The sequence below is a fragment of the Hydra vulgaris genome, chromosome 13 (genome assembly GCF_038396675.1).
Source record: "Hydra vulgaris chromosome 13, alternate assembly HydraT2T_AEP".
Classification (NCBI taxonomy): Eukaryota; Metazoa; Cnidaria; class Hydrozoa; order Anthoathecata; family Hydridae; genus Hydra; species Hydra vulgaris.
The window spans coordinates 39,980,001-39,992,472 of record NC_088932.1 but is presented as its reverse complement, the minus strand read 5'-3'; the positions used below and the strand labels follow the sequence as shown (position 1 = coordinate 39,992,472).

Genomic DNA, 12,472 nt, shown 5'->3' with positions numbered 1-12,472 from the left:
TGTTAGTTATTTTCTACTAGCACTAACAGTAATTTAATTATGTTTAATTTTAATTGCTAACATTTGCAGTAACTTAAATACTAACAAGAATTAGTTGTCCAAGTAACGATGGCATTACTTCAAGGCGCGCTTTTGCAGCATATGGACAAAGAGCTAATATTCTGAGTGCTGATCAAAACCTATAGGTTTTGATCAACACCCCGATTTTTAGATCAATTTTCTATAAAACTTTTGCTACAGTAATGCTTAACGTTTAACGTCGTTTCATTAGTTATTAGGCTTTGAAAGAGCGCATTCTTAAAATACACGCGGTCATTAGAGAATGATCTCTTTAGCGAGTTAAAACTTTTTACCTTTTGGAATCTATTTATTATTTATTAGTTTAGAAATATTACTTTAAGAATCATGTTAAGATAAACAATCATCGTTAAGATCATATTATAACTGAAGTAAGTATAGAAAATAGTTAAAAATAACATTTTTATTAGATATAAATTAGAATTGATCACTTCGTTTAATTTTTTGAATCGTTTACATTTTGTTTGTTTTAGTTTCTCTTTTAGCGTTATGTTTTTTTAGCAGTTTTGTTTTTATTGAGCTTATATTTTATTTTTTAGAATGAAAATAGGCGTATGGATGAGATTAAATATTTTTTATGCAGCAAAAAAGTTACCCTCATGTTATTTCCATAATATTGGTTATTACTACTTTGAAATTTCTTTGATGCTACTAAATATTTTTGTTCTTTTTTAGAAAATTTAGAAAAGTAAATTGAATTTTTGTGCTAACACGGACATGTCACGTCACATGTTATTGTATGTAAAGATTAAAGTTTGTTATCAGGACTACAGTTCTTATGGAAAAAAAAAAATAAAGGTAAAGAGTACTGTTTGCATATATATAATTTGTTTACTTTGAATCTTTTTAAATTTTCTCCCGTCATTTTTTTAACTTTTGTTTGCACATGTTTATTGTTTGCATATATGATTTTTTGGTAAGTGTGCGTACGTCGTAATATGTGCTTTATAGTTGTTTTATCAACTTTTTTTTATAATAATGTAAAGTGTTTTTTATTGTTTGTGTATGTGTTAATATCTGTTATATAATTGTTATATAAATGTGTCTAAATATGTTTGTATAAGGTTAAATATATACAAATATAAATATAAATAAATATATATATTGTGTTTATAGTTGGTACATATTTTTATATTATGTTGTTTCCATGTTTTCAAAGTGCGGTGACTTGGTAAACGTGTAGTGCAAGATTTGAAAACCTTGCAAGCCAAATAATGTACTTATAGTAGAGGGGTTAAACGACAGTGTTAAGTGTCAAACTGTTACTGCTTTAGGTCTTGGTGTTTTCAAGCCTTTATTATTAATTATTCTAAAAATACATAATAATGTATTTTAACAACATTTTGCGTAATATTGTTGCTTATGTTCTGTTATATATGAGTGTTATGTTACTTAAGTTATGTTATATGCATATTATATTAACTTATGGTGTCTGCTATTGTTGTGTGTTGTTGGTGTAATGTTGTATTTTTGTTTTCTTTTGAGTTGATTGACATTTGGCTTACCTTCACGTTGGTGTCTATTGTTAAAAATGATAAATAGGTAACTTTATATTTAAAAATCACTGCTTTTATTCATTAACTAAAAGCCTAGACAAATTATTTTGTTACAGGGTCATGGGACCCCCTTCCGTGAAGAAGCACCTACCGCGGTTTTTAAAAAAATTAGTATATTTTTTATGTTTTTTTTTTTAATTTATTTTTTTAGTATTGTTTTATACAAAAATAACTTGTTTCACTAATAAATAATTTTTAAAAAGATATATTTTTAAAGATTTGAGATGTATTTTTACCCACAAATGGTTTTTTATTGCTTTCTTAAGGTAATCTTTAACAGTAAAACCAAGTTTGTCTAGTTTTTTTACGGCTTTAAACTTATATAATTTTTTTGATAAAAGTTGAAAATAGTTCCAAAATCATTGAATATTTTAAATTTTATAAAAAAATACTAGTATTTTTTGTATAACATTGTTTAATCTATTACACGGTAGGTGATTACGAAAATTATAATAGTTAGCACTTACGTTTACAAACATATTTTTTCGCACGTGTTTTATTTTGTGAAGTTTTCTCTCTAAAAAACCATTTTAATTCAACTCAATTACCAATTAAAGGTAATTTAACCCTAGGGAGTATTTATTTGATATGTTTTTTATACTTTATTTATTATGCGAAATGAATTTAACCCTAGAGAGTTTATATTTGATATGTTTTTTATACTTTATTTATTGTGTGAAATGAATTCGATTACAAAGATGCAAGGTTCAAAAAAGAAAAAAAATATTCGAGAAAAGTTTTTGTATTTAGAAGAACAACTGCATGCAGCACTTAGAGCTTTAAATAAAGGTGAAAAAAATTTATGTGTTAGCAAAAAGTTTAATGTTCCTGAAAGTACCTTACGCGACAAATTATCTGGTAAAACCCAACCCAAACGGCAAAACTCTGGCTTTAAATCATATCTTGAAGAGAAAATAGAGAATGAATTTGTTGCTTGGTTAATGCAGTGCGCTAACATAGGTTTTGCGATAACAAAAAAGTTATTAATTAAGGCGTACGAAAAATAGTTATAGGGCGAGGTATAAAAACACCACTTAAAGATGATATCCTAAGTAAAAACTGGTTTTATAAATTTATGCGTCGTCATAAGGAGTTATCGCAAAAACGAGCAGAGCATATTAGTTGAGCTAGAGGTCTTATAACTGAAGCATCAATAAGAAAATGGTTTAATGTGGTGTATGAATTATTAGGCTATGATGCGCAACACTATAATAATCCATCTCGTGTTTTTAATTTAGACGAAACTGGTTTTGAGTTAGCACCAAAAACTGGAAAAGTAATTGGCATTAGAGGAAGAAATGTTAATGAAGAATGCAACAACAGCGATAAGGTAAACCTTACAACTCTATTTTGTTTAAATGCAAATGGTGAATTTGCACCATCATTAACATTGTACAAGTATGCTCGAATGCCAAAAACTATTGCTGCTGCACCACCAGGTTGGGAACTTGGTAAAAGTGACAGCGGCTGGATGACCGCCGAATGCTTTTATGAGTACTTCACAAATGTGTTAGTACCATATTTGAAATCTATTAATACACAATTACCTATATATATGTTCATGGATGGACATTACTCGGATCTGTCTAAAGAGCTCAGCATGTATTGCTCTTCGGAAAAAATTCATTTGATTTTATTGTTTCCTAATGCTACACACATCTTACAACCATAAGATGTGTTAGTTTTTGGACCAATAATAAAAAAATGTCAGAACATTTTAAAGAAATTTTATTTTAATGAAATTCGCATTAAAAGAAAATGCACCAATGTTGTTGAATAATTTTGTTATAAATCCAAATATGAAAAAAATATTATTAACGGATTTAGGTCGACAGGAATATTCCCATTTAATGCGAACAATGTTAATTATAAAAAAGTTTAACGTGTTAAATAGAATTCCACAAGTTCAACGTGTTAAATAGAATTCCACAATTGATAATAATGAAACGATAATGTGGCATGAAATCTTTAAAGCCATAATAACGTGGGAGACATATTTGAAAACAACGTTGCACCTGAAGTATTGCAACAGTTTGAAAAAACTAGAAATAAATTGATAAAGAATCGTATTTAGATATAAGCAGTCTGCAAAATGAAATCGTATCTAGTAATGTTAGCGAATTTAGAAAAAGCGTAATAATTGATAAATCCGGTGAAAGTAAATCAGCAGCAGATCGACCAGATTCAAATAAACAAATACAAAAGATGTAAACCCATTACACGAATTTCTTTTGTGGCAAAAACAATCAATTGCGAAAAAATGGCTGAAACAAGTTGAAGGATTAACGTTCAACTTGTTTCAGCCTTTGTAACTTCATCCAATTGGTAAGAGATTCAAATAACTAGAGAAAATGCAAAGGAAGAAGAAGATATCAAAAAAATTGAACGTAAAAATAAAGCTGAAAAAAAAAGAATTGAAAGAAAAAAAACAAGAAAAATCTAAAAAAAAACGAGTTGTAACAAAAGAAAATAAAAATAAGACAAAATAAAAACATTAAAAAAAAAAATTTAAAAAGAAAAGTTGAAATTCAGCAAAAAGCTTTGGTGGATAATTTTATAACCAATGTCTTCTTTGTTTTGTAATCATATTAAATTTATGTATTTGTTTCTCGATTTAAATATTTAAAACTAAAATTAAAATATACGATTTTTTTCATACACGGTAGGTGGAGAATTGATTGCGGTAGGTGGTGCTTTATCACGGTAGGTGAAGAAACGTACTAGATCTTACAAAAAATTAAAAATAGCATTAACAAAATAACTTTACTCAAATTCGAGTTATATAATTTAGTTAATAAATGAGTATTAAATAATAATTCGAAAACCCTAAATAAAAATCTGTTATGGTTTTGGAGTTACGAAGTTTTGAAGTTAAAAGTTTTCTTAAAGTCGCGGTAGGTGGTGCCCTGACCCTACTAGAAATAATTAACAAAATGATTGTTCTGTTTAAAAAATGTATTTAAAAACTTAAACAAATATTTTAAATTAACTCCTAAAAATTCCGTTTAGAAAGTTCAGTAAATTAACAATGCACTAGCCCACAAAATTTGGGAGCATCGTTTCATTTTTTTTACATGTAAAACGTGTTAAAAACGAATAAAACTTTTCACTAATTAGTAGCAGTTAGGTTTTCTCGCTTTCCTGTCCATTAAAAAAACAGTAAAGTTTAGCAAAGACATTTGAAAAAATTTAAAAACTGTCCGTGTTTCTTGCGCAATATATAGAGTATTTCCTGATATACTGACTGAAAAAAATTATGAAAAAATTGTATATCAAAAAATATTTTTATTTTCGTAATATTCTTATCTACTTTTTCCCTCGACTTGTATCAACTTTGGTGGTGGAAAATAACAAAATAAGACAACATCTAAAAATAAGAAAACAAAAACAGTAAATATTTAGGTATATTATTTTTTTGACAACAATTTTACTTCTCTTATTAATAAAATTTTTTTAGCTTATTTTATTTAGGTTTTCTATTTCGTATATTCTTCGGTTCTTTTCTTCGAGCATTACTGATTTAGTCTCTAGTTTCTTATAGTTTTATCTCGCAGCGAATTCTTAAAACGCTTACAATATAAAAACGTGGTCAGGTTTTCTAAAAAAATCACCTCCTCCTAGAGATAAGCTGTTACCATGACTGATATTCTTAAATATCACTTATGTTTAAATTTAACCAGTTAAGTTTTGTATGATTGTAAGAAGTTGTTTTAAAATGTCGTCTCTTAGTAAAAGGCATTTTGTAAATACACGAACTTCCATATGGGTGTAGCTAAAGTAGCGAACGCTACTTAAGGTGGTAGTCTACCTTTAAACCTAAATTCTAGAATTTTGTATAAAAAAATCCAATTTTTGGCTGCAATATAAAAAACCTTACAAAACTAAGGAATTTAAAATTAAATTTTCAAATTTGGTTTTGGAACACTGTTTTTTGGTCCGCGGGACCAAAAAAAGGGCATTTACGCTGCGATAAATAACTCAAGAACGAATAAAGATACAGTTCTGGATTTATTTGTACATCATCCAATAAGGAAGTTAAATTGGCTGAATTAAGGAAAAAAAATATTATTAAAAATTTTTTGTTAAAATGATAATTCAAAATGGCAGCAAAATTTTGACCCAAAATACAGATTTTGAGCCTAATTAACTAAAGAACCAAAAAAGTTAAAACAATTTTTTTTAATTCAGCTAATAGATTATATATAAAAGAATCAATGTACCAAATTTCAGGTCCATAGCATTTAATTGAGAAAAGTTATTTATCGCACCGTTTCAAAAAACCTTATTTTGAGATAAACAGAAAAGAAAAAAAAATCCAACTCTTTTTGTCTGATTTAAGCCAAAAGCTCACAAATTGCATTAACAAAGCATTATTTTTGAAATCAATCTGTTTCAAATCATTATTGGCTTTAGAAATATTTTTTTAAGACTTCAAAGTTTAAAAACCACTTTAAAAACAAAAAAAAAATAAAAATACATAAAGCAATAAATTAGTAAATTGTAAATTAGTAAAACGCTATATATAATAATGTAGAAAAAATTATATAATAACGTAGAAAAAAGTAATTTAAAAAAGACCAGTCTCATATACTATTCCTTCCATTACTTCATTGGCATCTGCAAATCCTTTACGCTGAACTCTTTTTTTTTTCCGTTTAAGCTTGACTATCGGAGTAGACTTAAGATTCATATTAGCGACTCTTACAAAATCTTTACTTGTGCAAAACTCTTGCGTAAATTTTCCATTATACATATTTAGCATAGCAAATACATTTAAAACTCCATTTATTCCCTCATTAAAAATTATGATTGCAGATGAGACACCAATTTCTAATGTGTCTCTAGCAACAAAAATATCCTTTGGACATCTTTTCCAAATAATTCCATTTAACCATTCATTGTTGTTTTGAGTTTGCCCATGCAAACACTTATTTAGTAAATCATCATCACTTAAACTAAGAAAAATTGGTTTTATTATGTCTCTTACAATAATGGGTAGTCCTTGTTTTTCTTTATACAGGGCTGTACCATTTATTTTATCAGACTGGTATTTACACCAACTTTCAGGGGTTCTTGGACACATTTGGTAGCGACTATCTAATGTAAGTGCATCTGAGAAATGGTGAAGTACTGCACCAATTGCTTTTTTTAACTGGTAAACTGTTCCACCATTACATTGACGTACTGCAATTCCAAAATAATTTTGAAGTTTTTTAATTTCTCTTTCGGTAAGACGATTTTTTCCACGAAGTGATTTCCCATCTGACAATTTTAGTTTATAAGTGGCTTTAAATTTACGAAGTCTGCTACCAACTCTTTTTTGTATGTGTCCAACACATTCTAACTTTTGGCAATAAGATTTTTGTATGGATTACATTTAGCAACTTCTAGATAAGATTTTGAGTCACCGTCACCAATATAATAAGGATAACGTAAATTTCTGTCTGACTCTGATGATGTAAAACATTCAACAATTCCAGCTGCCTCCATTGCGCCTGATGAGCCCTTATGGGTAATGCTACATTCATGTGTACTAAGAAACTCATCATATTCATCAGTGCCTTTTTTTGTTTCCCATTTATCACATTGATGGCATACTTTAGATTTAATGCGGTATTCAATGCATTTTCCAGTATCGCTTGAAATTATAGTTACAACACCATTTAAAGAAGAGAATCCTCGCTCTTGCCATGTGCCATCACATGAAACGGTAATATTTGTCTTGTTCTCACCAAGACCTTGCTTAATCTCAACAGCTGCTATATTCATAAAGTTTAGACCAACTTGCTTGTAAGCCACTAATATATTCCTTTGAATATCATGAAGTGTTTTTTTATGCATTGGTGGAGGTAAATTCATAAAATCACAAAAGGTTGTTAAAGCAGCATGCCTCTTTCCTATTACCCTCATAGCAATAATAGATCTCATATTTACATCCGATTGATATTGCCTACGAGATTCATCATCAATTTCTTGGCTAGTATAAACCCTTTTACTCCATGAGCAGACTGAGGCTGTACATGTAAACTCTAATAAAACAGACAGTCCTTTCTTTCTTGATAAATCTGTAGAAAGTTCAATACTCCTTGATTGACATTCAGGGCACATAGCAGTTTCATCTATGATACTTTTTAAAACAAAGCTATCCAACATGATGTAACAGTGTGGAAAATTCGATTTGTTATTAGGTAATGAAGTTCGTTTTGTTGATACTGTTGTTGCTTTATGATTTAATAATGTAAGTTTCTTTGATGAAGTTGAAGCATTTAAATTACTTGTTGAAAGTATGTTATTAATAAGACTATTTTCCGAGTCAATGTTGGGTTCAGGAGCTTTAAAAAAACTTTTGCCATAAAAACGTCGTTTTTTGAAAATTCTTGATCCTCCTGCCTTTCGTCTTTTTCCAGCATCAAGTTTTTTATTTTCCATACTTATTATTTTTTTCTAAATTTGAATAATAATCATAATCATCTAACTGAATACACAAGTAGGACTTCTAGCACGAATCAAAAAAATTATAGTAAATTAAGAACTATAATAATATATAAATACAAAATATATCTGCCAACAGCAAAAGCATGCTTCTATTAAATCTTTTCGAATATATTTCGAGTTATACTTTTGGTTGTACTTTAAAACTACATGTGGATGTCCTGGATTAGTTTCAGATGCTTACCAATGATTAAAACAAGTTCAGGTACGCTTCGTTTTTTAAATTTTTTTAAAGATCCGATTTTAATTTTTTTTTTTTTTGAAATCGCAAAATTTATGCGATTTTTATAAAAAAAATTATACCACCTATAGCTAATGATAAAATCATATAAGTTGTAAATATTTTTTTGAAAAACAAATATCACCATCATTCTCTACGTATATGATATTGGGTAAAACAGTACAATTTGAAATTTTGAAAATTTTCATATTTTAAGGTAGACTACCACGATAAGTCAAGCATGAAAAACTTTTTATTTTAAACAATTTTGTTTAAAATTTTAATTAGGTTTAGGTTGTCCTTTTTTTTTTTCTTGCAAAGTTTTAATTACCGATACTGTTCACTCCTGATAAGCTCGAATTTAATTCTCTTTCCTTTAGTTCATAAACAGCCTTTGCAGTTTCGTCCAACACATTGCAAATTGATCAATAATGTCTTTTGATTGCAAAGACTCCAGTATGTCTCTCTCGCTCCCTAAAACTGTTAGAGATGAAAACCAATCATCAGTCATTGTGCTTTGTAATCGATTTTTTATAATTTTCACCCGACTTATTGCACGCTCAACACCGCAACTTTTATCGCTTTAGTTGTCAATTTTTTTTAAAAAACAAAGTAAATTAGGAAACAACGATCGTACTTCTAGAGCTCGCAATGGCTTACCAAAACTATAGTCAATCCATTTGTTAGAAGTTTAAACGTCATCAAAAACATCATCTTTGTCATCATTTTTACAATACTCGTTATTACTAAGTTCTCCAGATTCGTTTGTACATTGTGTTTCAGACCGCTGTTGCTGTAATTTTTCCTTTTTTTTGTAATATATATCCTCGATATTAACAAAGTCAACCATTGACTTAAAAACTGGTAAAAAAATCATTTCTTTCATTTGCAATGTCTTTTGCACTCAACTGATAAAAGATACAAATGCTTTGTATTTGAGACAGGCAATTAAAAGATGATAACAAACTTTTAGTTGTGAAATAATGCATTTCTTCTAAAAAAGAAGTATTGATATTACTAAATCTTTCTTTCATCTCTTGCAAAATGACAACCTATCCACAAGTTACAATCCCACTTTAAATGCTTGTTCAGGATCATTGATACGTTCATCCGCAGCCGTCTCCCCTGGCATGATTTTTGTCTCTCTGTTTCTTTTTGGTTTGAAGTTCGTGTCAATATTGAGGAAGATAAAAAGTTCTATAGCGGATTTTTTAATGTCACGATTGAGATCATCAGCATTATTTTTTACATTTGACAGTTTTTTTATACAAATAATAATAAGTAAAACTTTAGTTAAGAGGTCTGCTGCTTTGGCCTGCAATATACGAGAAACTGGTCCAGTTACATCAAATATTGATTTCAAAAAATACATACACATTATACAGCGTATATCGTCTACTTTACATAACAGCCCATTTGCTGAATTTTTTGTCTCTGAGTCATGATTATTTGTTGACAAAAATTCCAAAGCATCAACAATGCAATCATAAAGATCAAGCACGGTTTTAAAACCGTCTTATGCTGATATCCACTTTCAGGTTGAACCAGAAACTCTTTTCAACAATATCCGATATCTGGCCTTCTTCTGCATTTCGACAAAACATAATCTCGCTTGTGTCCTGTGAAAAAATTATACAGTTCTTAAATTACTCCAAGAACATTGGTTATTTCGGAACAACATTTTAAAACGGGTTCAATAACTAGATTTAATCGTTGTGCACTGCACCAAACATACATGGTTTTTGGAGCCTTTTCAACGAATAATGTTTTTAGATAATTTAATTTGACTCTGCAGTTACTTGCGCCATCATAACTTTGGCCAATAATCCTTTTTATTTCGACTTTGATACTTAATAAAATTGAAAAAATTTTCTCACTTAGAGTTTTTCCAGATGTTTCACCTGTTGTAAACATTTCAATTATTCTCTCATCTGGACGTGGACCAGCAGGTGTATTTTTTAAGTAATGTAAGATGAGGGATTGGGCTTTCATTTTAGATTTATCTTGGGCTTCATCACGAATAATAAAACACACCTTTTGGTTCCTCACGTCTGTCACAATTTTTTCAACGACTAAATTTTTTATTTTAGTTATTAACCGCCGCACGTTAGTTGGACTTAATAGATTTAGTTCCGATTTCTTACGAAAATCATGCAAACGAATAATATTCAAGATTTCTAAATAATTGGCCGATGTTGGATGGATGGCCATTATTTCTAAATAATTGGCCGAAGCATCAAATTCAGAAAGTTCTTGAAAAAGATGCAAAAATTTACCCTCCTCGGAATAGTGAGCACAAATGGCCATCATTTCAGTGGACAAAAATTTCAAACATTTGATAGTCACATTTACGACTTGCCTATTCTTTTCTAATAATGTAATATGTAAATTTGAAAACATCTCATCTAGTCGATTCTTTTTACATCATCTATGTCTTGCTAGCTCAGCTTTGTGATGTTCTCGACTGTACTCGTGATTTACGACATCTCTTGATGCATTGTTCCATTATTTTATTCCCTTGTTGACTTAATTCAATAATGCTGATGGTCCACTAAATAGAAGACAATCCACACAATACAAACGATCTTTCGAAAAACTATAACTAAGCCATTTTCTGATTTTTTGCTCACCGTCAGGCAATTATTTTAAAAACAAGGATTGCAAACAAGTTCACATTTTCGAAGAAATACAAAAGTTTTTTTGGGCAAATGGTTTGTAAATAACAATTGGTTAATAACAGATTTAGTTATACAAGAATTTAAAAACATTGCAATATCAACATCGCCCTGAGATTTGAAAGATGTTATTTTGACACTATTTTCAATTTCACATGAATTGACTATTTCATTTTCAGATTCTATGCGAGATGCAGACATTTGAATTAAAACGCTTGTTTTAGTATTAAATCTTTGGCAAAAATTATCTTCAGTTGTTGTTACAGACTCATGAACTTGTTGAATAGAATTTGAAGATGATAGTTCTGAAACTGCACGAAGGTAAACTTGGTCGGGTATGATGGATCCCAAAATAATATCAGCTAAATTCTCTGACACTGGTTTACTAACAATAATGTCATCAAGCAATGGATTTTTGACAGCTTCTTTATTTTATAATTGGTCATTTTGTCTAAATTCAATTACATTGAATTTGACTTCCAAGTTTCTGTATTAAAAAAAAAACAATTTTCTGTTTATAATTATGCTAACTTAGGGAACTTTATTTAGCATGCAACCCAAAACTAACAATATAACTAAAAAATTGAAATAATAATAAAGAATATGTAATATATAATAAAGAAATATAAAGAATATTGAAATAATAAAAAAGAATATATAATATATAATAAAGAAATTATTGAAATAAATTCTTATGTATATTGTATGGAATATATTAAACATATTAAGTATTACTAACCTCCCAAATTTGAATGGGTATTTTTTTTTATGCAGTGACCTTTCCATTTATCAGAAAAAACTAAGGCATTACACATATTCTCCTGACATTGGTACTTGTATTGCTTTTTTTCTTTCGGCATTGTTATCAAAACTTGTATTCCAAAATTTAAATTTTTTTTAGGTCCCATAGTAAAAAACCGATGGTCAACGAAACGCTCGCTGAACAGAAGAATAATGGTCAAATAAACATTCCCTCGATAAACATTATATCAGAACTTTTAATTGTTGAATTTGAGAAAGAAATAGCACGAAACGAGATGCGGTCTGCAGCAAAGGAACCGTCAACAATTAATGCGTACAAAAAAGTATAAAAACAAACTAATCGCACTCTAAATGAGAAGGCTGAAATTGCTCAATTAAATAAAGAGAGAAAGGAGACAAACGAAGACTTGCAGCGGAATAATAACCTAGACCAGCTCTTTCAATTTTTCATTAGAAGCCGAAAATTTTTGTGTGTCGACATTACTACAACAAAAGACTAAAGTTCCCCCATTTGTCAAAGAAAGCATTGCCAAGATTGCTCGGAGGGGCTATATAATAGGGTACATTGAGATTTATATGTTTTTGAATAAATAAAATTCAAGCTTAAGAAAAGGTGTATTCCTATGTAAAATTAAATTTCAAGGTAGGTTTGTTATGGACCACTTTTTGATCAGAAAACGTCTTGATAC

The 12,472-nt window shown here is 29.1% G+C and overlaps 1 protein-coding gene across 2 annotated transcripts; it reads left to right on the top strand.

The window, feature by feature from the left end:
• The first annotated feature begins 2,217 nt into the window (after positions 1-2,217).
• Positions 2,218-12,337, top strand: LOC136090142 (uncharacterized). Of its 2 annotated transcripts, XM_065816247.1 has the most exons (3): positions 2,218-2,423; positions 2,873-2,964; positions 11,923-12,337. In XM_065816247.1, the coding sequence occupies exons 1-3, from the start codon at positions 2,246-2,248 to the stop codon at positions 11,929-11,931; spliced, it is 279 nt and encodes a 92-aa protein (XP_065672319.1). In that variant the 5' UTR covers positions 2,218-2,245; the 3' UTR covers positions 11,932-12,337. The 2 variants fall into 2 exon arrangements, with proteins under 2 accessions (XP_065672319.1, XP_065672318.1); XM_065816246.1 differs by lacking the exon at positions 11,923-12,337 and having other exon boundaries at positions 2,873-4,021.
• The last annotated feature ends 135 nt before the right edge of the window (positions 12,338-12,472 follow it).

What these genes read in the sequence shown, in the direction of transcription:
- LOC136090142 (XM_065816246.1), top strand. Translation starts at nt 2,246, where the DNA reads ATGCGAAATGAATTTAACCCTAGAGAGTTTATATTTGATATGTTTTTT. An exon ending in ACTTAGAGCTTTAAATAAAG is followed by an intron (nt 2,424 to 2,872) that starts GTGAAAAAAATT and finishes TTTTTAATTTAG; the next exon opens with ACGAAACTGGTTTTGAGTTA.